Genomic DNA, 27,639 nt, shown 5'->3' with positions numbered 1-27,639 from the left:
CTCTTAGCACCACAAAAGCATGTATTGTGACTGCAGTGTAACTTGGAAGAATTTTAAATATACAAAGTCTTGGTTGTTACCCATAATGATTTTCTGCAACAATTTCTGTGGAAAAAAAGAAGAAACTGGCTTTGTGCTCCATGCATTAGAGCTTTGTGCTGCGTGGACATTGCTCCTGGTCACTGGTAGGGCTGCCTGTGATGGCATCTTTCTGTTGTAGCCGGCGAGGCTCTGGCCTGGGCAAGAGAGGAGCAGCTGAAGCTCGTCGACAGGAGAAAATGGCGGACCCTGAAAGCAGCCAGGAGACAGTGAATTCTTCCGCTGCTCGGACAGACGAAACTCCCCAAGGAGCTGCAGGTAGATTGGCATGTCTTAGCTCTAAAATGCATTTATGAACCTTACTGATTTGTTTAGAGATAAATTACCTTGTAGGCATACCAGGTATAAGGCAAGCGAGGGGACAGAGATACACTCAGTGTTATCATCAGATAAACTTGTTCTCCTTTGTTTCACTTTATAGGTTTGGGTTTTTGATGAGTTGGATTTATTTGTTTTTGTCTTTTAATTCTTTTCCAAATCCAAGTTTGTATTCATTACATTCAAAGAGCTTTTAGGAAATAGTCACTTTCTGTGAAGGTTCTTCTGTAGCAATGAGGACATAACAGTAGTTGCCCAGTGATTGAAAATTTAAGTTCATAATAACAAAGTAAGGATATGGCTTAAATTACTTCTTCATACATGTGTAAATTTTAATGGAGAATGTTGTAGCCCCTAAAAAGTAATACATATTCCTCTTGAAAGGAACTTTAAGAATGCTGTGTATGTTTTTATGGGCTTATTTTTATGCTTCTTGATATCTTAGCACAACAAAGATTAGGCTGCCCCCTACCCTTTTCAGCTTTAAGTATGTACTGATCACCAAGAGGAAAAGAAGACTAATACTTCAGAGGCTAATTGTGGCCAACCAGGTTTTAAAATGTAGCTTGTCGTGAGCATTTCTATCTAACATTAAGAACAGATAGGAAAATGTTGCAGTTCATCATTATGAACATGGGTATGATGAGTCTCTTCTGTCAGAATGATACACATGGGCTTAGGTGTTAGGTGTGTTCTTTATAACAACGCTCTTTCACGTAACATGCACATGTGTGCTGGTTTTCTTTCATGCCTGTGGTGGAGCCTATGTCCTAGTTTGCCCTCCACTGTTCATGTTTTATGCTGCTCTCAGCTTTCGGTCCAGCTTAACATTTTTACCACTGTCCTGCCTGGTTTTGTATAATAAGAGGCATGGTGAACTTGAACTGTCTCTTCTGGTGGGAGGGGACCTTTTTCATGTACCCCCCCCCCCTTTTTTTTAAAAATAGTTTTTCCCAAGGGTTAAATATGAGGGAAAGTAGAGTCCATTGCACATACAAATTATTGAAGCTCTTGATGACACACAGGCGATGCTTCCCGGTGTTTTAAATGTTTATTTCAAGTCTGCATATGGAAGTGGGGCAGTTCCCACGTGGATGACAGAAATGGAGCTATGGACTGTGTGAAAGCCGACTCACTACAGTAATTCTCGTAGCTAACGTTTGTAGAGAGTGTACACTGTTGCAGACACGGTATTAAGCACTTTACATATATTCTCATTTAATGTGCAAAACAGTGTGCTGAGGTGTGAGTGCTGTTCTCCCCATTTTAGAAATGAGGGAAAACTGAGGCACATAATGGTTAAGGTTGCCCAGGGTTGTGGGACTCTGAAATCCAGGTTTTCAAAAAGAAGGGCACATTTCTAAAGGCTGTGTCCTTCCGCTTCCCCGACAGTCACAAGAGTTAATTTCATATGGCTACCACTGGCGGCCAGAATGAGGGGGTGGTGTGTAAGGTGTTGATCCCTGGTGTATTTACTTAAGAGGATAAAGGCTTCAGGGGATTAGGTTCATAAGACTGCCGGAAATCACAGTGTGATCTCAGTATTTTCCACGTTCAAGGGAAAGATAACCCGGGGACCGCAGCACGACTTCATTTCACTTCGGTGCCTTCTAGGTGCTGCAGGACTGATTCTCTGCCAGCTCACTGAAGTAGTGCTGCGGGAAGCAGCAGATTCCTTAACGAACTTTACGTTAAGTTCTTCGGTGTGATGTGCTTTAGTTTCTCCATATGTACAACTGGAATTTAAAGAGAAATACAACCCTCTAAGTTAGTGTGGAGTATAAATCGATGGTGTTAATAACTTAGAGCATCTTTGGCAAGCATCTGTTCACAGACAGCTCTTAGACAGTTGGTATAAGATTCTATTGGAAACATTTATTTTAAAATAATGTTTTTATTAATTTAAAGAGATTGATTGAATCTCTTCAGTGTTTTTATGGGTTCCCCCCCCCCCAGCATTATTTATTTTTGGAGATCCCATCTTCCTGACCTATTCCAGTGAAATCATTGAGATAAACTTATTGCCTTATTGCTTTTTATCCATGTAGTGATTAAAGCATTGCTCTGTCTTCGGCAGATCTGCTCATATCACCCTGACTTTGCCAGTATTGTTGACACTCAGGAAAATTTGTTGATAATGGTGTGCCTGCTCGGTCACCTTGAAATATACTTATATATGGAGCCCAACTTCTCTGGCTCTTCATAGAAGAGATGCTAGCTCTTGGCGTTGAAAGTTAAGTGTTGCCCACATTATCCCATGAGATGGGGGGTGTAGTTTTGGCTTTATCAGAACTGTGTAACTTTTCATAGTGCTGATAAAGTCTTTCAGATACTAGAGACACTAAAGTGAGAAGTAAGTATTCTTCCTTACACCTGCAAAACAGTCAGATGGCAAGGAAGAATAGCCCATGTTCTGGCACCTGATTTTGCATTGAGAATCTTAATTTCACAAGAAATGAATAGGGTCAGTTTGTAAAAAGAAAAAGCAACCCCAGTTTTGTTAAGTTTTTTTAATCTCCCTAACTACTTTTGTTTGGAATCCCTAAAAATTAGATGCTTGCATATCACCTGATACCAGGGCCCATCTAAGGCATAATTACATTACTAACAGTTATTCTTTTGGCCTTGTTCAAAGGTTTTCATTACACTCATAAAAATGTCTTCCTGATGCCTCTTATAGTTAGGGATCTGGTAAACCCTTAAGGTTCCTGTCAAGTAAAATTTAATTCTATCAGCATTCTAATATTTTATTGTCTTTCTGCATAAGAGGCCTTTATCGGTTAAGGTATAAAGACGTGGGGTTCTGTGATAAATTTCTTGTGTTCTGATTTAAATATTTTCCCATAGTTTTAATTGAACTGTGTATTGAATGAAACTATCTTACATGGTGCTGTGAAGATATGCTAAAGAGTAGATGGGGGAGATAAAACAACAAAAAAAGATTGACACCTCTTAAAATCTGGCATCACATTTTCTCTGCTTGATAATCTTATGTTTGTATTTGTGTTGGGACAGATCTTGTGCATGTAGCCCAAGGAGGTTTGACACCTTGACTAAAGAATTTTGTCATTGACTGCTGTCAGCCGATGACATTTCCTTACCTGGGTGACTTTACAGACAGCCACTCACAAGCCAGGCTAGTTTGGTTTATCTAATTCTGTAATACCTTCATGGAACTATAGTAGACAAATGATTAATATTTGCCATCATTGGGCTGGCAAAGAATCTTTTCTTCTTTGGGTTCAGTGACTGATTTCTGTCAAAACAGGCCCTCCACCTCCATGAAAAATCAGAATATTCTTGCCTTTCCTTATGGTGACCCTCTAATACATAAACTAACAAAGCCAGCATTACCTTCCCAAGTGAATTTTTGATTTTTTTTTTTTTTTTTTCTTAAAAAAGATGTGGTGCCAGGGGGTGCTTTAAAAAAAACCAACAACTTCATTTAAGACTTTGTATTTGCTCTGCACATAATTAGAACAGCTTAAAAGCAAGTTTAAGAGTCACTTTAACAAATTCAGCCATAATTGGAACCTTAATAACAGTATTTGTTAACCAGATTTCTGTTTAATGTGAAGAAGCAGCTGTACTAGAATGAAAAATTAGAACTGAAGAATATATTTAAGGGGCCAATAGAGTACAGTATTTGAGTACAACCTCAGACCACCTGGGCTCAGATCTCTGATCTGTGGGTAGCTGTCTGACCTTGGGCAAGTACACTCAAAGTCACAAGGCCTCAGTTACCTCACGAGTGTGAAAAAGCTTACAGTGCCTCGTAAGGAAACAGACCCAGTCTGCAGATGGTAAGCGTTTCATAAATGCCACGTGTAAGCAGCATCCTCGAGTGTAGTTATTCTTTTTTCTTCCCCAGAAGTGTGGATTTTGTTAAACTGATACACTTTAATACTAGCATTTCTGGCTAACCTGTAAGTATAAGCCAGGGGCTAACCTTGCCTGTGAAGGGCCAGATAGTTGATGTTTTAGGCTTCATGCAGGCTCTGTTGGAACTAACTACCCAGCTCTGGGGTTGTAGCAGGAAAGCAGCCACAGTGTGTAAAACAATGAGTTTGGCTGTGTTTTAATAAAATGTTATTTACAAAATGATGTGCTGGATTGAATTTGGCCTGTGGGCCACAGTTTGCTGACTCCTGTTCTTAAGCTATACATTTTTGTATGAATTTTTAAAAATCCCAGTGAAATCATAGAAGATACTTAATGAGGTGTGAAGAAAACTATTAAGAAAATAATACAGTTGGTGGCTTGTTTATTAGCACCTCTTCAGGAAAGCTCTGTAAATTCACATTTTATCCATGTGCTTTTAACAATAAAAAACGTTCTGGGCTGATCTTTTGTCGTTATCTGGAGAGTGTAAGGGTTTAGGGTATTGTGGATAATGTGGTCATACACAGGTTAATTGTATAGAAAAAATGCTTAAAGACTCAAGAGACACTGAGAGGAGGAACGGTAAAACTGCTGGTTTTAAAGGAATATAGTTTTGTCTGGTCAGATTCATAACAGAATCAGCCTCTCTTTGCTTAGACTGAATTATTGCTCAGGTTAGCTTTTTGGGCAGTAGAATCCTTCTAAATCTGAACTCTTTTTTCTGCACTTGTTTTGACATCCTAGTTGTCCGCTATTTTGTACTTCAGTGCTTTGCTGTTGGTTGTAACGTGTATCTTCAGTATTTTGCCCTGGAAATAAGAAGGGTATTATCTGCGTGCTCTTAGAGAAAACGTCTAAGTGATTGTGTCAAGACTGCAGCCCAGGAGTAAGGCCGACTGAAGAAGACACACGTTGGCATGGAGCTTTTCCCCCAGATGTCAGCTTTGCTTTCTGTCCTGTTTGTGGCTGACTGCCCATCTAGTAAACCTCATGGCGGTTTTGGCAGTGTGATCTTCATGGACTTTTGGTAGATGACTTCAGGACAAGACTTAATTTAGGAACAGTTTCAGAGGCATGAGGAATCTGTCAAAGCCATGGATGGAAGAAATGTAAAGGTTGTTATTTTTATGCTTGTTGAACACTGAGGTAGTTGAACCATCCTATTGTTCATAGAAGCTACAGGGTGAAATCTAGAACAGCTGAGTGTGCAACGGGCAGACACATTTAATTGCCTTTATTCGCGGTAGTCTGTAAAACTCTGCTCTTTTTTTTTTCAAGATAAACCAGACATAATGAGTTTGAATATTCCTCTCCTAACCCTCACCTTCTTTTCTCCCCTCTCCCCTCCCCTTTTGAAGCCTCTAGTTCTGTTGCAGGGGCTGTGGGCATGACCACCTCTGGGGAAAGTGAATCCGATGATTCCGAGATGGGACGATTACAAGGTAAAGCCAGTTAAGGAGCTTACAAGAAACCAGAAACCATTATCAGAGGCTGCCTGTGACTTCTGTTCTTTGTTGAAATTAATTCGGATAAGCTCATTTAAACATACTCTAGCAATGCCTGTACTCATAAAAACTTCTTATTTGTGATGATTTGGATTTGGAAGATGATCTGTCTGGCTCTCTATTTTTACTGTTTAGACAAAATGTTATGCATGTATTCTTTGTTTTTAAAATGTTCTCTATTATGGTTGCTTGTATAGCTGGAAATGAATTAAGGAAGATCTTGAAAAGGGGATAGCTTAATATGATGTTCTCTGGTACCTGCAAACGTAATGCATCCTAGTGGGGTGCTTTTGCTGTGTTGTTGGTCACCTATTTTAAAATGAATGTAAAGCGTATACCTAAACACCAGGTATTTTAATGTTGTGCTTTTAAAAAAGCAGCCTTATATTATGTATATGCTCTTTACAAATGGGTGGGTATGTATTTTTGTTGTCTTCAGACAGTTGGTTTACATGATAGATCCGCAGTGTGAGGCTTACGAGAAACATTATTTATAAAGCACTTTCAGATTGCTTTTAAGTTCCTAAAGTAATTTACAGCAGTCTCTTTTCCACTAGAAGTCTCATGAACACATTTTTTTTCACCTGTTGGACCTGATAAAAATAATTTTTCCATATGTTTTTTAGAAGATCTCATGACCAATATCAGAAAGCAACACAAGGGTGCTTAACCTATAATTTCTTCAAAGTAAATACTTACTCTGGGTTATTCTTGGATCATTTCATACAGTCCCCTCTGGCACTGATATTTAGTATCACCATAGAACCTAAGATGCCTTGAAACTAGCACATGGGTGTTGTAACTTATATTAATTAATATCTTAAGAGTGGTCTTGAAAGTTTAGTTTCTTCTAAAGATAAAAATGGAAAGTAACATTGTCTAAATCGTGAGATGAATCAGTACTTGAAATTTTTACATAAGATCAACTGCATTTACAATTCAACTATTCCTCATGCCTTTCTTTTTTCTTCAGCTTTGTTAGAGGCCAGGGGTCTTCCTCCTCATCTGTTTGGCCCGCTCGGTCCTCGGATGTCGCAACTTTTCCATAGAACAATTGGAAGCGGAGCTAGTAAGTGAATACTCTTAAATCGCCCCCCCCCCCCCAAAACCTTTAATAATTAGGCGAGTGCTGTTTTTACTGTTTATCTATAGCTGTAAAGAGGCTTTCATATAAGGAGGTTTTCATGAACTTTAACCTGTTTTACAAAATAGGGCTTGTGCACATTCTTGCCTTTAAACCCAGCAACTCTAGGTTCTTCTGTACTTTTATTTTTGATTACTGGATTGGAGTCATTAGAAAATCATCCAGAGTTTCGGCAAGATTAAATCTTTGTTTAACTCTAGCATAGTAAAGAATCTCAGATGATTACATTGATTATATTGTAGCATCTGATTGCATGATTTGCATAGATTTGAATCTTTGAATTTTTTGTGGCATAATATTCAATCCGTATGTAAGACAGTCAATTGTAGAGTGAGCCGGAGAGAAAAGATTTCTTAGCAGAATTACCAGTCGCTAGACTCATTTAATCAAATTAACATATTATAATCCAGAGATCTTGTCATATATGGTAGACAAAACAGTGACTCAGTAACAAGAATAACTTTTGCATAATTACAAATCCAGTTAAATTCTTCCTGGTATAGAATACTATCTTTAGCTTCCTTAAACAAAATTTACATTTAAGCATTTTTTTAATAACTCCATTGATAATGTTTTCAAAGAATGAGCAGGTATTTTTAGATTTCAGTCTTTATTAATTTCAACATTTCTGAAGTGTTAACTGAAGTCTATTAACTCTTACCTTACTAATATGTGCTCATACAATTTTCCATCAAATATTCCAAGTTGTTGGGTTGGTTTTTTTTAAATGTGTGGACATAAGCTCACATATGTGTATTTATACTTAAGTCCTTTTCAAGTTTCTGGCCTTAGCATTTGACAGAAATTTAAGAAGCAGCTGGTATTTTTGGTTTGGTTTGGTTTTGCTTTTGCTGCCGTGACACTCAGCTCTCAGATAACGTACCCTTTTGCAAAGTTCTCATGAACCCTTGAAGGAGGATTCTTATTTAGTGTCATTTATTAGGTACTGGGATTGTCCTGAGTCATGAACAGGGTAGTACAGAGTTGTTTCCCACATGGAGCTTCCACTCTAGAGGGTGACCCTGGCGATAAAGAAGACAGTTTTATAATAGAAAAAATTTCAGGTAGTGTTAATGCTATGGAGGAAAACAAAACAAAGTAAGGATGTAGGTTGGCTGGTGAGGGGATATACTTAGCCTGATTAGAGAAACCTTCTCTGAGGCAGGGTGAATTCGTGGATACCTAAATGAAGTGAGGAAACCAGCCCTGCACAGGTCTGAGGGAAGATGAAGTGCACCCCCAGAGGTGGGACTTAGCTTGGCATGTTGAGAAAAAGCAAGAGGGCCTGTGGAAAGAGTGAAGTGGTAGAAGATGAAATCTGAGAGGGATAGATACTCACTAGGTCATGTAGGGCTTGGCAGGCCGGCGGCAAATATGGGATTTAACCTAATAACTGTACTCGGGAACCATTGAAGGATTTAGAAAGGGCAATGACTTGATATGTGTTATGAAAAAGATAAATATATGCAAATTTGAGAATATAGTAGTAGAATAACCTCCATGAACCCATCAACAATTACCAATCCCCAGCAACTATTGTTTCAGTTAATGTTCTCATTCTCCCCATCCCCACGATTAATTTTAAGGCAGTGCTACACATCATTTCATTTGCATGTCATTTAATTTGTAATTATAAGGACAAAAAAATTTTAGTATTGTGGTTATGTTAAGAGGAATCCTTACTTTTACTAGGTGCCTGTTTAGAGTGCAAATGTTCTAGGCCTCTCATAAATCCATTTATAATTTTTGTTTATTTGAATCAGGATCAAAATATATATAGCCATCGGTTAATACATTGTTCTTTTTTTTTTTTTCTTGAGAGAAGTTTGATTTCACTACTTCATTTATTTCTTGGGAGAAGGCTGTTAAGAGTATTAACATTAAATCATCTCAAATTCGTATTAAGGGTTGACCATTGCACATGAAATTAATGTAATAAGATAGAACCAGAGTAGACAACAGTGTCTGTCGGGTGTCGTCTCCCCCGCCCAGGATCCAGTTCAGCGATGCCTACTGTATGGCCAGTCTTTGGCTTTACCCTTACCCACAACCTTCCTCCCACATTGTTGGAAACAAATCCCAGACATTATATATAAAATTATCTACAAACATGTAGCTCGAGATAATGCCCATTAAAACAGACCCCCCCCCCAGATTACCATTATCATACCTGAAAAATAAACTAATACTTTCTTTAATAATAGCTGTCCAATGAGTGTCAAGTTTCCTTCTCTCAAGTGTCATAAGTGTACTTCTTTATAAACTGGTGTTTGGATCTAGAGGCTTTTTCAGATTCAGGTTTGATTATTTTCTTGGTGGGGAAAGACTAAGCAAAGGTGGTAGTGTGTGCTAATACTAGGAGGCACATAAAGGCTGATTGTCTCTTAAGCCATCAAAACTGGGTGCCTACATGACAGGGATTATAAAATGATAGCACTTCACATCTAATGACCAGACTTCATTTATTAGAAGTAAAAGAGATAATTTAGTAGAAATATATTAGTATCTCCCTTCTGTTTTGTTACACAGGAGAATAACTGGTATAGGAAAAATGGATTTCTCCCCATTATTTACCAGTTTGGAAAATAGTTGGTTTTTGCATCCTCCAAAATGCCATTATTGTTCTTTTTAAATATCACTGTCAAGTGGAGACATTTCAGAGATTATTTGATTATTAAATTGTCCTATCATTGGATGATGGCATCTTTTGGGGGTTGGCTTCTGAATCTTTTTGATAATGTCACCAGTAGTTTTTGATAACTTCCTTTCTGATATGTCAGGGTCAAAACCCCCCCACCCCAGATACCTGAAATTAGGGATTTCCTCAGAGAACACCCTGGTCTCTTTTATATGAAATAGTATTTATAGAGTTCATAGTCTAGGGTCTAGGTCTTCTCATTGCTACTGGGGTGATTTTTTTTTTTTTTTTTTGAAAGATTTTATTTATTTGAGGGGGGTGAAGAGCATGAGTGTGTGAGCGGGGAGGGGGCAGGGAGAAAGAATTTGAAGCCTACTCCGACCTGAGGCACTGATGCTGGGCTTAAGATCAAAACCTGAGTCAAAACCAAGAGTCCGGAAACATAACCCCATAACTGACTGAGCCGCCTAGGTACCCCTGGGGTGATCATTGTTATTTGACACGTGTAATGAACAAACCTAGGAAATAATTGTATTTTATCTTTTAAAATAAAATCATGAGTTTTGCTTTTAATGCGAATTCAAATTTAGGGCTGCGAGGTTTTTATCTGCCTTTATCTTGTATCTTCTTTCTCCCAAGCCAAAAGTTCCAGTTCCCAATGATAGTAACATAGTCACTTAATTTGCATTCTCCTACAATACAAAATTCCACCTTAACACCAAAAGTAATATTACTGAGAGTTTTAATTTTTCAACAGTCTTTGTTGTTGGTGTTCTTGGGGGCTCATTTTGTGGTCAAGTTTCTGTATTTTAAAGTCATTTGAAATGATTTCTTCTCTTTATTCAGGCCACCAAGTTGGTTTGGTTCATTTGCTTGATTTGCTTCTAATTTCTTGAGATTGCTTTTAAATTTTAACTTCGATTTTATCCTTATGGGATATTTACACGGTTTAGAAAGTCTAATCTACAAATAAGGTATATTTAGGGAAGTCTTACCTTCTTTTGCTATTCCCTTTACCCTGCTTCGTCCTCCCAGACAAATAGCCTTTGTTACTTTCATGGCTTGTCCCTCTGTTATTTACTTAAGAAAACAACAAATTCATATTATCTGCTCCACACATGCTGCCTTCTTAAGATAAGAGTAGTAAACTTTATACGCTTCAGGTTGCCTTTAACAGTATTTTGGTGATCACTTCCTATAGCTGCTGGAGAGAGAGAGAGAGGAGATTCCGTATTCCTTTTGTAGAGCAGTCCTAGTGTCCCCTGCGGGGATGCAGGGTTTATTTAGCGTGCCCCTATTGGACATTCAGGTTATTTCCAGTCTTGGTTGTGTTGCAGTAAAACACAGCTTTCTTATTTTTTCCTGCGTTATCTTTGGTATAAATTGTTGTAAATCAGCTCTTTGGAGCTGTACCATTTTGCATTTCTTCCAGTCATGTGTAACAAACAGAATGGTGCCTTTTTTTCCCTCCTTCTTTTTAAAGATTTATTTATTTATTTATTTGACAGACAGGGAGAGGGAGAGGAAGCACAAGCAGGGGGAGAGGGAGAGGGAGAGGGAGAAGCAGGCTTCCCACCAAGCAGGGACCCCGATGTGGGGCTCGATCCCAGGATCCTGGGATCAGGACCCAAGCCCAAGGCAGATGTTTAACTGTCTGAGCCACCCAGGGGCCCTTTTTTACCCGTTTTTGTCTTCTAACTTTTTAGTTCTATACCCTTGTAAGATGTCTGTTAGTGGTTACTATAGAGATTTTAATGCATGTCCTTGGTTTATTATAGCTTACCTTATATTAATACTTGATCACATCCTGATCAGTATAAGAACTGTATAATAGTTTCACTCTTTTTACCTTCTGCCATCCTTTATACTATTGTTTTAATTTGTTTTACGTATACATGTGTTATAAACACAATAGGACCTAATTGTTTTAGATTATCCATATTCCTTTGTCCACATACACATCCTGTTTTCAGTGCTCTTAATTCCTTCCTGCAGTTTCTCTCTTCTAATCAGAGTTGTTTCACTTCTCTTTAGAAGAACTTTTTTTTTTCCATGTGGTGAATGAGTGGTGCTAGTAATGATTTTTCTCTGCTTTTGAGAAGTCCTTGATTTGCCTTAATTTTGAGATGCTATTTTCCCCAGCTATAAAATTCTCATTTTAGCACTTTGCATGTCTTCTGTTTAAAAGTCTTACTGGTACCCTTTCAAGGCAATGTCTTTTTTCCTCTGGCTTCTTACAAGATTTGCTTTTTGGGGGCGCCTGGCTGGCTCAGTGGGCTAAGCATCCGACTCTTAATTTCGACCCGCAGGTCATGATATCAGGGTCATGAGATCGAGGCCTTCATTGGGCTCTGCTTTGTGCTCAGCATGGAGACTCATAGTCTCTGTCAAAAAAAAGATTTGCTTTTTCGAAATATTTTTAATTTACTATATTAGGCCTAATTAGGCCTTATTTTTCATTTGCTTAGGTTTCACTGACCATTTGAATCTTTGAGTTTGATACCTTTCATCAGCTTTGGAAAATACTTTGCCATTATCTCATGAACTACTACTTCTCTTTTCTCCTTATTTCTTCAGGTATTCTTCTTTTCCTTCCAGGAGTATCAAGATCATACGTCTTCAAACTTTGGGCTTCATCCAGCATATTTCTCTGGCTCTATTTTATTTTTTTTCTCTTTGTCCAGTTTGAAAGCTTTCTGTTGGACAGTTTTCAGATTCACTAATTCTTTTTTTCCACTGTCATCTTTAATCTCTTCATAAACCCACCATTTCAGATAATTACGTTTTCCAGTTCTGGACAGTTACTTGGTTTTGTTTTGTAGATTCCAGTTTTCTGTTGAATTTCTTTACATACTTACCTGTTTTGTCCATCTTAGGTTATATTCGCTGTTTATTAATCATTGTTATAAAATAGTCTTATAATTCTAATGGTGGTGGTCTGCTTCTGTTCCCCCCTCCCTTCTTCTCCCTCCCCCCCCCCTTTTTTTTAAAGATTGATTTATTTTAGAGACAGAAAGAGCATGCAAGCGGGCCAGGGGCAGAGGGAGAGGGAAGGAAATCCTCAAGCAGACTCCACGCTGAGTGTGTAGCCATGCGGGCCTTGATCTCACGACCCTGAGATTATGACCTGAGCCGAAACCAAGAGACAGATACTTAACTGACTGAGCCACCCAGGTGCCCCTCTCTCTTGATTATTAGTCACATTTTCCTGTTTCTTCATATATCTAGTAGTTGTTTATATGCTGGACATTTTGTATAAAAGAACTGAAGAGACTCAATAATGTTATGTACCGTAACATTATTTCTCCCTTTTCTGTATTGACATATAAAGGGTTAGAAGCTGATCATTTTGTGTTAGTCGGGGCTTTAGCTTGTTTTGAGCAGAATTGCAGTTTTTGTGTGACTCCTCTCACCTGTGGCTCATCCCTGTTTGTATGTTGTGATCCTCCTAGGGTTTTGATTGAGAACCTTGCAATTCTTTGTCTACTTGGACTTTATTCGTTATGCAGTTTCCAAAATGTCACAGATGTCCTGGGGGTAGAACCGACTAGCTGTGTGTGTTTGAGGCAGGCCTCCTCCCTCTGTAGGGCCTTTGTCTTCTGAGCACCATGAGACTTCATAAGCTTTTGTTCTGTCTTACCAAAACTTCTGATTCAGCTCCAGCCCTCTTCACAGCTCCAGAACTGGGCGGATGTCTGTTGGGACCAATTCAGTCAGAAACATCATCTTCCTGTGACTCCTTCTGAAGTGCTATGGGTTCTCTCTCCCGTTCGTATCAGCAGTTGGCAAACTCCTGCCCAAGGGCCAAATTCAGCCTCCTGCTCGGTTTTATAGAGCCTATAAACTAAGCATGATTTTTATATTTTTAAATGGCTGAAAAAAATTTAAAAATAGTATTTTGTGAGATGTGAAAATTAAATGAAATTCAAATTGTGTTCATAACTAAAGTTTTATTGGTACACAGCCATGCTTATCTGTTATGTAGTGTCTGTTCTACTTTTGTGCTAGGGTTGAATAGTTGCAACAGAGACCCTATGGCTTGCAAAGCCCAAAATAGTTACTGTCTGGTTCTTTATAGCAAATGTTTGCCTTCCAACCCTTGATCTGTGATAGTGCTTCTCAAAGTGTGGTCTGTGACTTGCTTGGGGTTCCTGAGACCCTAACATTGAATCCATTGGTCAAAACTCTAAATGATTGGTAAAGTTTTTCCTTTTCTACATTGTTGTTTGAATTTTGTTGATGTTGCAAAAGCTGTGGTGGGTAAAAACTGTTGTTACGTTATTGAAAGAATCAAAGCAGTGGTTCCAAACAGCACTAGCAGTCATTGTATTCTTAAATGCCAAATGCTCCTACTAAAAATAATTCCACTGTGGCTCAGTCGTTAAGCATCTGCCTTCGGCTCAGGTCATGATCCCAGGGTGCTGGGATCGAGCCCTGCGTCGGGCTCCCTGCTCGGCAGGAAGCCTGCTTCCTCTCTCACTCCCCCTGCTTGTGTTCCCTCTCTCACTGTGTCTCTCTCTTGTCAGATAAATAAATAAAATCTTAAAAAAAAAAATTCCATTTTTATGTAAGGATGCCCTTGTTAAACAAAGTTATTAATTTTACTGTCTTTACCAGTAAGTGTATGTCTTCTTAATAGTTTTTGTGAAAAAGCTAGGCCCATGTTTTCCGCGTTCTTCATCTCAAATAATGTTGCCACAAATTGCAAATAGATGCAGAGGTGGTCATACTGCTGTTTTTCTTTAATAAAGCCTGACATTTAAACGATTTGCAACAAAAAAGTTACAACGGTGCTCATCACGTGAATTTTTTTGTTTTAGAAAATATGGTGGTTTTCACAAAACTTTGTTTATATTAATATGTAATGAATTAATCAACGAGTATTTAGTTTTTCTCTCTTAATCCCAGATGCATTTATAAATATAAGTTAGATATAAGTCACATAGACAAAGGTGCTTTGGGGCTCCTTAGTAATTTTTAAGAGTATAAGTGACTCTAAAACCAAAATTGACTGATCAGAGCATAAATTATGGCTTTTGCTTGTTATTGTCATTTTCAGTTTGGTTTAAGGTTCAGTGGTATCTTTTGATCATGCTAACATGATGTCTGTCCTTTAATTGCCAGCTTCCATGTTTATAAAACATCCTGTGGATGTGTTAGTTTTTCCTATTTTGGGTGGTTGTGCTAGTTGAATACATGAACTATTTCATCATTTAAAAGCAAATCTAGAAGCAACCGAGGATTCTTCTGTTTTCAAGAGTTTACTTTCCCTTCATTTGTTTTGCCTTTCACATTTCAACGCAAAAATGATAGGCCTCCTCTAAGTGGAACTCCTATTTAGCTTGAAAATTATAAAGACGGCAGCCATCTGAAAATTTGACTTTTTGCAATATATTTTTGAGTTTACTCTTAGTTATGGTAAAGGTAGGTAGGCAGTAATAGTTACATGCAATTCATTAGCCAGTCTTACATAGCAGAGAAAAAATAGATCTTGTAATGCAAGGATCACCGTGTGTCTCTTTTGAAAGGCTATGCCTTCCAGGAAGATCACTGTAACTTAATTGAAATAAAAACACCTTGGTTTTCATATGAATTCCACATTCATTGACAGTTTCTAAATATTTGGCATTTCTAAGCTGTTTCACTAATGACATGGAAGTGGACAAATCCCATACGCAGACAGGAATCTGAGAAGGTGTAGGAAGAGGAAGGGCTTAAAAGTGGCATTGGCTGTAATTTGGTAAGTGTTAATTGAGTTAATCATGGTTTCAAGTAGGAAGGTGTTCATGAAAATTTGGAACACCTTTGTGGAGTTTATTTTTGAGTATGTTATCCAGCTCACTGACCACAGTCTTTCCCTGTGGGAGTTGAATCTTAGCGTTTTTCAGTTCTTTGGGCATTGGATTTGAGCCTTAAAAGTGGAAGTCATCTGCACAGGGAATGAGAGGAGGTGAAAAGGCCAGTCTTTTGCTGTTTTTAGAAATACTTCATTCTCTTCTGTTAGGTACATTGCTCTGTTTGCCTTTATTTTCTTGCCCTCCCACTGTTACCAGGATTCCATTTATTCTGAGCAGGACTTCAGGAGGATGTGGATTTTCACTGAAGACTGGGCATCACTGTTTAACAGGTTGTTATTCCTGCAGAAAGCTTTTGCTCAGTCTGTATGTAAAAGTAATTCTGTCAGAGGTAAAAATTCATATTAGTCTTACGGATATTTTTTTCTTTTTGCTAGTAAGAGCCAATCAGTTGTATCATTTTAAAAAATTAAAAGACAAAAATCTATAAATACTGTGAGATCACTGTAAGGTAGGATAAATTCAGCCGATTTAATTGTGTCTTCAGTTATCAGCAGCCTGTCTTAACCCTGATACAGACCTAGCCTTTCACTGGGATGGAAAGATGAGCAGCCAGCTACCAGGTAGAGTCACAGCTTAGACCTACTAATAATTTCCTTAAATGTTTAAAAGTAATGATTTTTTTCCCTCCCTCTGAAGGCTCCAAGGCCCAGCAGCTTCTGCAAGGACTACAAGCAAGTGATGAAAGCCAGCAACTCCAGGCAGTTATTGAAATGTGTCAGTTATTGGTTATGGGAAATGAGGAGACGCTGGGAGGGTTTCCTGTCAAGAGTGTCGTTCCAGCTTTGGTAAGAGAGTTTGCCCCTCATTTTACCTCCATTCTATGAATGCTGCCAAAGGATGATTATTATTTACACGGTTTGAACTAAAAGATAGTAGAGTGTGGCTTCGTGCTTTTACTTCATGCTTCTAGATCTTGTCAGTGATTGCTAATGATGCATTCGTAAATTTTCTAAACGACTTCTAAAACTACTATTTCTTGATACTTAAAATGACTGGTTCTAAACTTTAAGTTGTTTGCCCCATCAGGTGATACCTAAACTTTGATGCTTTCTCTTTTAAACTGGTGATACATGGCCAGTAATAAGCAGCTCACTTGTGGGTTGTCTTTGTGGGCCACAAAGGTTTTGTGTTTGGTAATTGGGTGCAACAGCAGCACCTTCGAGTGAGAATAGCACGTGGATCCGTCCAGCTTAGGTTTTATGTTCAGTAAAAATAAAAAGAAACAAAACCTTTTAGTGAGTTTTCAACACAGTCGGGACTTGATGTTTAGAACTTATTAACATCTTAATTGCTTAAGCTTTTTAATGGGAAAACAACGGGAACAGAAATTGCCACTACTAAATGTAGGCCCCTGAGCACAGTGAGTCTTAAATAACACTTGGTAGTTGTCTTAGTTCAAGATGAAAGAGATCGGCTATAATTGAAAATTAAAATTTAAGTCTGAGTGAAACACTAACAAAAGACTAACATAAACATCATGAATATACTCAGAGCATATGAGTATATTGGAAATTAAAACCAAGTATCATGTTAAGTCTTTGTTCACATAGCAAATGAAGTTGACAAATACGGTTGATTTATCAGATTGTCTCAGTTGATCTCACTATCAAATTGTGGAGACAGTTGAATGAAGGTCATTGAAACACAAGGTGACATAGTCTTTATTTTGTCTGTTCTTGTTGGATAGCTTAGCTCTGGCAAGGGATGAGAAGGATGGACCACTTTCTTCACTTTCTGCCATGCAGACCTGGATAGTGAGAACTGGCATTTAACTATTACCAGTTCCACTCTAATGAGGGCTGGCATGTTGATTTCTGAATGTTTAATGAAAGTAGTATTTGTTTTTGTGTTTTTATATTTTGCCTATATCCATATTCATGCTCCCCCTTCCCCATTTCCCCAGGAGCTGGTTTTGTTTCCTGAATTAAACTGTTTTGTTTTGTTGATGTTATTGTTTATTAAAAAATAATAACAGGGGGGTGCCTGGGTGGCTCAGTCGTTAAGCGTCTGCCTTCAGCTCAGCTCATGATCCCAGGGCCCTGGGATTGAGCCCCACATTGGGCTCCCTGCTCAGCGGGAAGCCTGCTTCTCCAACTCTCCCACTTTTCCCTTGCTTGTGTTCCCTCTCTTGCTGTGTCTCTCTCTGCCAAATAAATAAATAAAATCTTTAAAAAAAAAAAAAAAACTAGGTTTATACTATATAAAATGCGGTTTTTATTAGTTGAATAAAGATGCTGTTAAATCTAAGCACAAATGTTGACACATAATCTAATTTACTTAATTTGCTGGATGTTTATTAGATTTAAGTGCTTAATAGACCTTCTGGAAGTCAGCTCCTGCTATTAATACTGACTGTTGTTAATGAATTGGCCAGATTTATCTTCTATCAAAATTGAATATTGTGAATATATATCCATCCGTCACCATTCACTTGTGTGACCATAGTAATTTTTGTTGAAAAGGAATCAATTAAAGCAGTTCTTCCCAAACATGGTCTTATAATGTTCATTCCATCTTCAGAATTGGAGAACTTGTTACTTTTCCTGTTACCGTGACAACCCCTTTCAATCTACAGTGGGTGTTTTAAATGACTGGTTGTAGGTGATTTGAATTCCATTGAACCCCAAAATGGGGAGTGTGTGTGTGTTCTAACAAAAAAAAGTGATCAGGACCTTGAGTATGTAGATATACTTTAACCAGCATAATTCAGAGCTGAGAAGGCACTCCTATTTTTTTTTTTTTTTTTTTAAGATTTTATTTATTTATTTGACAGACACAGCAAGAGAGGGAACACAAGCAGGGGGAGTGGGAGAGGGAGAAGCAGGCTCCCGTCTGAGCAAGGAGCCCGATGCATGGCTTGATCCCAGGACCTGGGATCATGACCTGAGCCGAAGGCAGACACTTAACGACTGAGCCACCCAGGCATCCCAGGAAGGCACTCCTATTAAGTGAATATTGTATTAGAATATCTGATGTTCGTTGTTAAATACATTTATTTGAAGGGTACTTTATAGCTTAAATTCAGTGCATTTAAAATTTTCCATTGAACTAGAAGACAGTGAATGATTGCTTCCCCAAATAGGAAATTTCTTTGGTAGCTTTGACTGCTTCAGGAGGATGGAGTACATATATATCCCTAGCAGTTTTGAATTTCTGCCTTTGAAAAACATGGCTGAAATCTGCTTAAGGTCTTGTCCACAAGAGAAACTAAAATAAATCCAGTATTTAGACTCACTCATGCATTTGCACAATAATATTAATTTGGGTTTTAATTAGTGCATAATTAGTTTCTGATGTGATCAATAATGTGTTTGAAGTTTACAGCTGTGTTAAATGGTGTTTAGCTCAACTTGTAGAGAAGCTTATTCACAGGAGTTGAAGCAGTGGTCTTGAGTCTGTCCGGACAGTTGTTAACAAATGCCAGGGCATTGCTGGTCTGTTTCTTTAGGTATGAAGTATTTATTGATGTCTGTTAAACGGGCATCTGAGAGAGGGCTACAGGCACCAGAACAGTTGGTTGTAAGCAACAGGAAGGCTTTGTTTCTGACCTGGATGTTGAGAGGTGATGATTATCTAGTAAAGTTCCCAAGACAGAGCATCATGCCATCCTTAATATAATCGTTTCTTTTGTATGTGTGCTAGGTTTTAACTTGATACTATTTTTATAAGAATAAGGTCTTGACTAATACTTTCCATTTCAGGTGACACAGAGGAAGAAACCATTCCTCTAGGACTTCTCTAAGGGTAGAGATAGCTTCTAATAGTTATCTTTTTTTTTTTTTTTTTTAACAGATAACATTACTTCAGATGGAGCATAATTTCGATATTGTAAGTATGTGGTGTTTTTTTTTTTTTTTTTAACTTAAATTTTGAGTTCTTATTGAGTAAAAGTGCTGCCTTGTTTTCTAGATGAACCATGCTTGTCGAGCCTTAACATACATGATGGAAGCACTTCCTCGATCATCTGCTGTTGTAGTAGATGCAATTCCCGTCTTTTTAGAAAAGGTAATCCTGCTTTTGCTCAGCTTGTTCGAAAGCAGGCCTAGGGGAATCAAGTTGAAGACTCTGGACTTCTGAATTCTAAAGTAGTACATCGAATTGTAAGGCCACCTTAAAAGACTTTTTATTCATTATCTAGTCAAAGTATATTTTTTAGCCAAGATTCCAGAAAAATACTTTGTGTTTAGCAGACCAGTAGTTTAAAGTTGATGCTAATAAAGCATTTATAGAATCATTTCAGTTTTATGATTTTTAATGATGACATTTACCACATGAATATAAAATCTTTCAGAGAAGAACTTAAAGCACTTGATTAAAATAATCTCATTATTTCTAGAAAATATCCCAGTGAAGTTGATAGCTATTTATACCCTCATTTTACAGCTGAGAAGGCTGAGACAAAGTGCCTTGTTCAAGGTCATAAAGTGAGTCAGTGGAGAAAGAAAATTTTTTCATATGGTCTGTGGTAGGTTGTTTTTGGTCTGTTTTAAGGGCCTTTTTCTTTTTAATGTATAATAAAATTGGCCTTATCCGATAACCTTGGAATATGGTGTAAGTGTAAAACTTGAACTTTTAAAATTTGTTATATAAAACAACCCATTTATTATAAATAGAAAGATTGAAAGTTAGCCTAATTGGATTTAGTTTATTCTTTATATAAAATCTATTTTTCTGTCTTAAAACAGAACAAAGTAGTTGGAAGGAAACTGTATTGACTGTTATAGCTTAAGCTCCTAAATCACTGCTTTCCTATGGTGGGTTTCATGTTAGAGGCAGTGTATATATTGATGGAAATGAGAGAAAATACTGTGTTTATTCGTGTAGAAGGTAAGCGCCTGGAAAGGCACTTGAATGATGGCCTTAAGTTACCTATTTCTCTGTCCTCAGCTGCAGGTTATTCAGTGTATCGATGTGGCGGAGCAGGCCCTGACTGCCTTGGAGATGTTGTCCCGAAGACACAGTAAAGCCATTCTACAGGCGGTAAGTGCTGCTGCTGCAGGACTCGGTTTCATTTCAGGTTGGATTTTAGATCCACATTTGTGCTAGCCCCTCACCTGCAGTATCTGTAAGGTACACGTGCTGTTTCCAAAGTGATGGCGCTAGACTTTTTAGTACTGTTTTTTTTTTTAATTGCTGTTAGAGGGTATTTCTTCACTTTAACAGTTTTCTATATTTTAGGGTGGTTTGGCAGACTGCTTGCTGTATCTAGAATTCTTCAGCATAAATGCCCAAAGAAATGCACTAGCAATTGCAGCCAATTGCTGCCAGAGTATCACGCCAGATGAATTTCATTTTGTGGCAGATTCCCTCCCATTGCTTACCCAAAGGCTAACCCATCAGGTAAAACATGAACCTATTTTATGTGCCGTAAAACATTTTTACTATGTTTTTTTAAATGCCAGTTTCATCTAGGGTTTTAAGTCTTCCAACTGGATATATAAATTGGAAATATTCTGATTCATGTTTTGGTTTGGTTTTTTTTTTTTCCCGTGTTTTCCAGTCATGTACCATACTAGGTTATTTTATACAATTTGATGGATTTATCCAACTGACAGCATGTCATATGTTTGATATCTTCATGTATTTTGACGTTAAGGGATGAGTTTGTTATTTCAGCAAACATTGAGTGTTTACTATGTGATATGATCAGAGTTTCCTTTTGGGGCGATCATCTCTCCTCTAAGGTATTGGGTTCTGCAGGAAAGACTAGGAGGATTTGGGCTAAGATCAGAGGCGAGATGACACTGCAAACTGACTGTCTGAAGTTGGAGAAGATCAGGAGCAGTTATTTAGGAGATGGAATTGGCACACCAGGTGATGGAGGATGAGAAGCAGGGCTTACAGAATCTGGCGTGGAGGACAATGAGTTAAGCTTAAGCCTCATTGTAGAGAAATTGAATTTTCTTTTAATATAAATTAATATCTTAAAATGTTATTGCTAAAAAAGATTTTTAGAAATCGGACTCTTGAAGATTTTATTTTGAGAGAGAGAGAGAGTGCACAAGCGAGTGGGGGGAGGGATAGAGGCAGAGGGAGAGAGAGAGAATCTCAGGTGGACTCCAAGCTGAGCACGGAGCCCGGTGCGGGGCTCCATCTCATGACCCTGAGATTGTGACCAGAGCTGAAATCAAGAGTCAGGTGCTTAACCATCTGAGCCACCCAGGCATCCCTAGAAATTGGACTCCCCTCCCAAGTCACCTTTGCAAAGTGTGTTTAAAATCTTCTTCGGAAAATTTGGTACAGAGAATACGTTATATAGAGATTTACGTAAGAGAGCTATAAAAAAGATTGAATCACTCTGAAATGTTTTGCTTCTAAGATGATCAAGATACAAGTTGTGCCATTCATTGTTTGCTTATTTAAAAAACAATTTTTTTTTTTAAGATTTATTTGATAGAGACAAAGTGAGAGAAGGAACACAAGCAGGGGGAGTGGGAGAGGGAGAAGCAGGCTTCCCGCTGAGCAGGGAGCCCGATGCGAGGTTGGATCCCAGGACCCCAGGATCATGACCCGAGCTGAAGGCAGACGCTTAACCGACTGAGCTACCCAGGCGGCCCTGTTTGCTTATTTAATTTTAAAAACTTAATGGGCTGATGGGTGCCTGGGTGGCTTAGTCGGTTAAGTGTCTGCCTTTTGGCTTGGGTCATGATCTCAGGGTCCTGTATTGGGCTCCCTGCTCAGTGGAGTCTGCTTCTGCCTCTCCCTCTGCTCTTCCCTCCTCTCATGTGCACGCGCACTCTTTCAAATAAAAAAAACTTGGTAGGCTGAGATAACCTGTGCTTATCGGGGTTAGAAATACATTCTCTATTTAGGTGTGATTTCAGTACCTTATTTTGGAAAAAAACATGAGAATCAGCAAAGTTAAATTGTTGGGCATGTTATTATTTGTAGCACCCTTTCTAGACTTAAGTACTGATAGTGAAGGTATAGGGCTTTTATGATACCAGAATTATTCTCAATTTTGTATAAGCCAGTCTGGTTTTTATATCAGAAACCCATTTATCATTTAGGAACAAAAGAACACTATGAAAAGACTTACTAAGCCGTTAAATTGTTCTTTCCATTTTTATAAGGATATTTCATATGTTTTCTCAACGAGGCCACTGTAATAGTATTTCTACATTGTTTTCATAGTGAATTTAGCAAATTGACACCTAGTTTCTCACATCAGTAAGCCTCTGGTTCACACACATATATATACTGAACTGTTTCCAACTTTCTAGTGTATGCATGTTTTAAAAATGGGAATGCTTTTTTAGAATGATGTTTATTTTAATTTGTGGTTAAGTATTGAAATTCCAGAAGCATAAAAGTTGTTTCTTTTCTGTATATTTACTCTTATTTATTGGGGTCTTAACAGAGGAGAGAAATTCTCTCAGTATGATTTTGTTTGCTTTGAAATCGTGATGGTTACTGATTGTACCTTGCTTAGGCTCATTGGATATTTTCAAGGCTCACATGTAACTGAGCCGGCCTTGAGCAGTTTGGGGTTAGGAAGAAAATTAGGTAGTGATGTAAGACAGTGATATATTTTATATTAATAAACTTTATTCCTTCTATAAAAAATAGGACAAAAAGTCAGTCGAAAGCACTTGCCTTTGTTTTGCACGTCTAGTGGACAACTTCCAACATGAGGAGGTAAACATTTAATCTTTGGTGGTATTTTCATGAAATTGTTAAATTGTTGAATCACGATATAACAGTATCTTTTCTCTTCTGTTTGTGAAGAATTTACTCCAGCAGGTTGCCTCTAAAGATCTGCTTACAAATGTTCAACAGCTATTGGTAGTGACTCCACCCATTTTAAGTTCTGGGATGTTCATTATGGTGGTTCGCATGTTTTCTCTGATGTGTTCCAACTGCCCAACTTTAGCTGTCCAACTTATGAAGCAAAGTAAGTGCCACTTGTTATCCTACTTCAGGCAAGAGAAGTGGGTTTTTCAGAAGTGTTTATTGATAAATAAAATCAACCTAGGCAAGTAGAGGAGCTTGCTAATAGCATAGATGCTGGAGAGTAGAGGAAGAAAACTGTTGATGTATGACAAATTTGTGTGGGGACAGCATGGTAGTGCTTTCTGTGCAATTCGTAACGTCTCTAGTATATTAAAATTTTATCCTTGGTGGTTCTAGGGCTAAAAATGCAAGATATTGCCTTCTCTCCAATAGCAGTTATGTAGTGATGCTTCATCAGGAGAATTCGGAGTTCTGTGTTACCAGTAGCGGCCTGCCTTCTGCTCCTCGGTAGTCCGTTCTGCCCGTTCTAGAATTTTTCCAGCAGTTTATCTGATTCCACAGTGCTTTTCATCCCTCAGAAGTTTGAAACTTATTTGCACGGATGAATTTCTCTCATCTTTGCTGCCTTTGTATTTCCCAAGCCCTTCTCAACCTTACCATCCATACAGTTTTACGGCACTGCTATACTGCTCTTGCAGTTCTCTCATAAACCGTAGCTTTTGCAAGGTAATGTCAGAAGACAGTGGGCTTCATAAAACACACCTGTATGTTAGGATTATTGCAGCTAGAGTGTTGATCACATTTATATGGAATGCATATAGGAACGCATGGGTAATTTTGTATTTTTCATTCTTATCTCTGAGGATATCACCGTGGGGGCGTTAGTGATGGTATTCAGTGACAAAACAGCCTCTGCTATCACTGTCTCAGAATAAAATATTTCATAGAATGTTACATTCTTTATATTTAGTCACGTTTCTTATGAATTAGAACATTGGCCCAACATTTTGCAGGAAAGTCGTGTTGTTGAGATGTTTTATTGAAAAGCTACCTCTTAAAGCACTGAATCACTCCTAAACTTGGTATTCCAGAGAAAATTGCACAGCTTATGTCATGAACAAAGTGAGAAGTTGGGGAAAGGTTTAACTTTGTGTCTTGAGTAGTCGCAGTGCATGTTGCTTATTAAAATCCCTAGGAGCCCTTTGAATTTTGCCATGCCGACCATCTCCCGAAGGTTGAGTACAGATTTTTTTCTTGTTACCGCCTGGCACAGCATTTCTCTAAAAAAGAGTTTGGGAAATTGTTCACTGACTTTTGTTTTGCTTTATTATTTTGGATTTTTTTCCTTTTCTTTTTCTTTTTCTCCTTATGATGACTATTTTCCCCTTTGCTTACTCCATGAAGTTTGCCATACATTTGTCACTTGGAGGCCACTAGACTTAGATTTTCTTTGTTCAGCAGTAACACAAAGGAAACATGTTGTCACCCTCTGATCTCTTTAAAAAAAAAAAAAAAAAAAAAACTTAAAAGAATCCTTATAATGTAACATTGCCATGTATTCACATTTCTTAAGAAAGTTGGCAAAACTGTACTTTTTCAAGAAATTTAAAATATTTTTAATTACTGTCAGTGAAATTTATGTGGGGCAGTAAATTAACTGTCCACACTTTTGCCCAAATCAGTAGTTAATACTTTCCTCGATAACAGAACTTAATGATTATTATCAAAACACTTCAACAAAATGTTTATATTTTGCAAATGTACAGTATTTGCAGGAACCCAGCCACAACAAAGACCCAGCCCCATCTGTACTTTTAGTTATTTGAATGACTAAACCTGTGGATAATGGGAACTTCCTCATGTCACAGTGTTCTTGCATCAGGCTGGTTTTCATACAAATCCCTCTATAAACTGATGTCTTCTGGCATTAGAAACTTAAGGTAGAGAATATGTTAATGACCTTTGTATTAAGTTGGCATGCTTGTGTTTAAGGTAATTACTTCCTGACCACAGTATGGTAATTTTCAGATGCTTCTAATTTCTACATTTTATTGTGTTGACCAACCATTTTCAGTATATTTAAATTAAAGACAAATATATTTGAATCGGGGATTAAAATGTATGTTGACTTAAATCTCAGGAAACAAACTGAGGATTGCTGGAGTGGTGGGGGGTGGAAGGGATGGGGTGGCTGAGTGATAGACACTGGGGAGGGTATGTGCTATGGTGAGCGCTGTGAATTGTGTAAGACTGTTGAATCACAGACCTGTACCTCTGAAACAAATAATACATTACATGTTAAAAAAAAAAATAGTAGGAAGTAAAAATGACGGGGGTGGAAATCGGAGGGAAAGATGAACCATGAGAGACTATGGACACTGAGAAACAAACTGAGTGTTCTAGAGGGGAGGGGGTGGGGGGATGGGTTAGCCTGGTGATGGGTATTAAAGAGGGCACGTTCTGCATGGAGCACTGGGTGTTATACGCAAACAATGAATCGTGGATCACTACATCAAAAACTAATGATGTAATGTATGGTGATTAACATAACATAATAAAAATTTTTTTTAAATGCAAAAAAAAGGTATGTTAACTGCACTTTTGAACAGAGCACTGTGTTCTTCAAACACAAATAAAACCAAAAACAAAATAAAAAAATTCCTGAATACTCTGGCATGGAGTTTTGTTTAAATGTCCAACTAGGACTCAGACTGAAGCCTAAAGAAAGAAGTTCTTAAAATTTTCATAAATTTCTTTTTAGGTTTTCATTAGAGCTCATTTGGCTTTTTAATTCCTATAGTATATTGCTTTATAAGAAAATAAATTTTTTTACTGTTTATTCATGTATAGTTGACTGTAAGAAAATACTTCTGATTGTTTTTCCCCCCATGGGAATGATTGTCTTTTAAATTAGGTAATATAACTGGTTTCATGGGTTTGTGGTTTCTGTTATTGGTTCTACAGACATTGCAGAGACACTTCACTTTCTCCTGTGCGGTGCCGCTAATGGAAGCTGTCAAGAACAGATTGATCTTGTTCCACGAAGTCCTCAAGAACTATATGAACTGACATCTCTGATTTGGTAACGATTGGGCTAATAATAACAACAGTGGCTTATTCGCGGGTATTTTACTTTAGAGCTCTTTCATTTACTAATAGTTCAGGAAGCTACTTAATGAAATAATTGCACTTTTGTTTTCAGCGAACTTATGCCATGTTTACCAAAAGAAGGCATTTTTGCAGTTGATACCATGCTGAAGAAGGGAAATGCGCAGAACACAGATGGCGCGATATGGCAGTGGCGTGACGACCGAGGCCTTTGGCATCCCTATAACAGGATTGACAGCCGGATCATTGAGGTAGTAGTTTCATCGTACCGTTTAAATATGTCTATTTTGGCGGAGAGTGGGCGTAGGGATGGAGTGGGGAGGTGGATATGTGTACTTAAATGTGCTCAATTTTGAATTAACTCAAGATTCTCTCATTTTGTCTCCTGAGAACAAGGTCCTCATTTCTGTTCAGGTCAGAAAACATGATGTTCTAGTCCTGCTTCTGCTGCTAACTACCCGATTGACTTGGAGCAAGTAATTTAAGTTCTTTGTTCCATAGTTTCCTCATTTCTAAAAGGAAACATTGGAGGAGTCAGGCTATATGTTTTCAAAGTCCCTTCTGTTTCCTACCCAGAAGATGCCTCCCATAAGCAAAGACTTACATACAAATAGCTGTTTCTCAGCACACTTTTAAGAACAAAAACATGGGAACAATTTTAGTATTGAAGTCTAGGTGAAATGGTTAATTAAGTTTTGATACCAGCTAGCCTCATATGTAGTCCAGATGTTAATGGGATAAATTTTAATGACATAAAGTGGGATATGAAAAACGAACACAATATTCAGAATTCTATGACTCTTTGGGGCACTCAGCAAAATAAGAGAAAGAGCAATAGTAAAAGGGAAGGAGATGCACCAAAATATTTAGTGTTTTTCTGTGAAGGTTTTATGTGTGGTTGTATTGTTTTTGTTAACTTCCATATTAAGTATGCCTTGAAATATTTCAAGTCAGGAAAATTGCCTTGTATTAGGAAGTGCAGGTCACTGCATTATTTGGAATACCATGTATCATTTACTAATATTTTCAATATAGGAGATAGCTTTGAGTCTTACTATATTTTCCAATCTGTGATATTTGAATTTTTTTTAGAGCATCACACTTGAAGAGACATTCTTCTTTAAAGATGTCTTTTACCACTTAGTTTTTAAAAATGAATATTTGAAAAACAACTTTGAAACCATTGACTTACATTATAAAATCAGAAGTTCTTATAAAAGTATCCACGTTCCGAGCCAGCTTTTAGGAGGAAGTGAGGTGTGATGGGTCTAATGTGTGTTGTTCACCTTAGTGTGTAAGCAGGCCATGGTTTCTAACATTAAGCTGCCTTCTTTTTAGCATTGTCTTATTAAT

The 27,639-nt window shown here is 37.8% G+C and overlaps 1 protein-coding gene across 2 annotated transcripts in view; it reads left to right on the top strand.

The window, feature by feature from the left end:
* Positions 1 to 27,639, top strand: part of TRIP12 (thyroid hormone receptor interactor 12) — a 140,041-nt gene that overhangs the window by 73,106 nt on the left and 39,296 nt on the right. The window contains exons 7-18 of one of the 2 annotated variants that reach the window (XM_044913769.1): positions 221 to 357; positions 5,658 to 5,741; positions 6,778 to 6,873; positions 16,081 to 16,229; positions 19,237 to 19,272; positions 19,354 to 19,449; positions 20,332 to 20,424; positions 20,623 to 20,784; positions 23,014 to 23,082; positions 23,173 to 23,338; positions 26,143 to 26,260; positions 26,381 to 26,537. In XM_044913769.1, the coding sequence (XP_044769704.1) occupies positions 221 to 357; positions 5,658 to 5,741; positions 6,778 to 6,873; positions 16,081 to 16,229; positions 19,237 to 19,272; positions 19,354 to 19,449; positions 20,332 to 20,424; positions 20,623 to 20,784; positions 23,014 to 23,082; positions 23,173 to 23,338; positions 26,143 to 26,260; positions 26,381 to 26,537 (1,363 nt within the window). The remainder of the gene's footprint in view (positions 1 to 220; positions 358 to 5,657; positions 5,742 to 6,777; positions 6,874 to 16,080; positions 16,230 to 19,236; positions 19,273 to 19,353; positions 19,450 to 20,331; positions 20,425 to 20,622; positions 20,785 to 23,013; positions 23,083 to 23,172; positions 23,339 to 26,142; positions 26,261 to 26,380; positions 26,538 to 27,639) is intronic. The other variant, XM_021682990.2, reaches the window with a different exon arrangement.

The sequence above is a fragment of the Neomonachus schauinslandi genome, chromosome 3, assembly GCF_002201575.2.
Source record: "Neomonachus schauinslandi chromosome 3, ASM220157v2, whole genome shotgun sequence".
NCBI lineage: Eukaryota > Metazoa > Chordata > Mammalia > Carnivora > Phocidae > Neomonachus > Neomonachus schauinslandi.
This window is presented reverse-complemented; position numbering and strand designations above follow the sequence as displayed.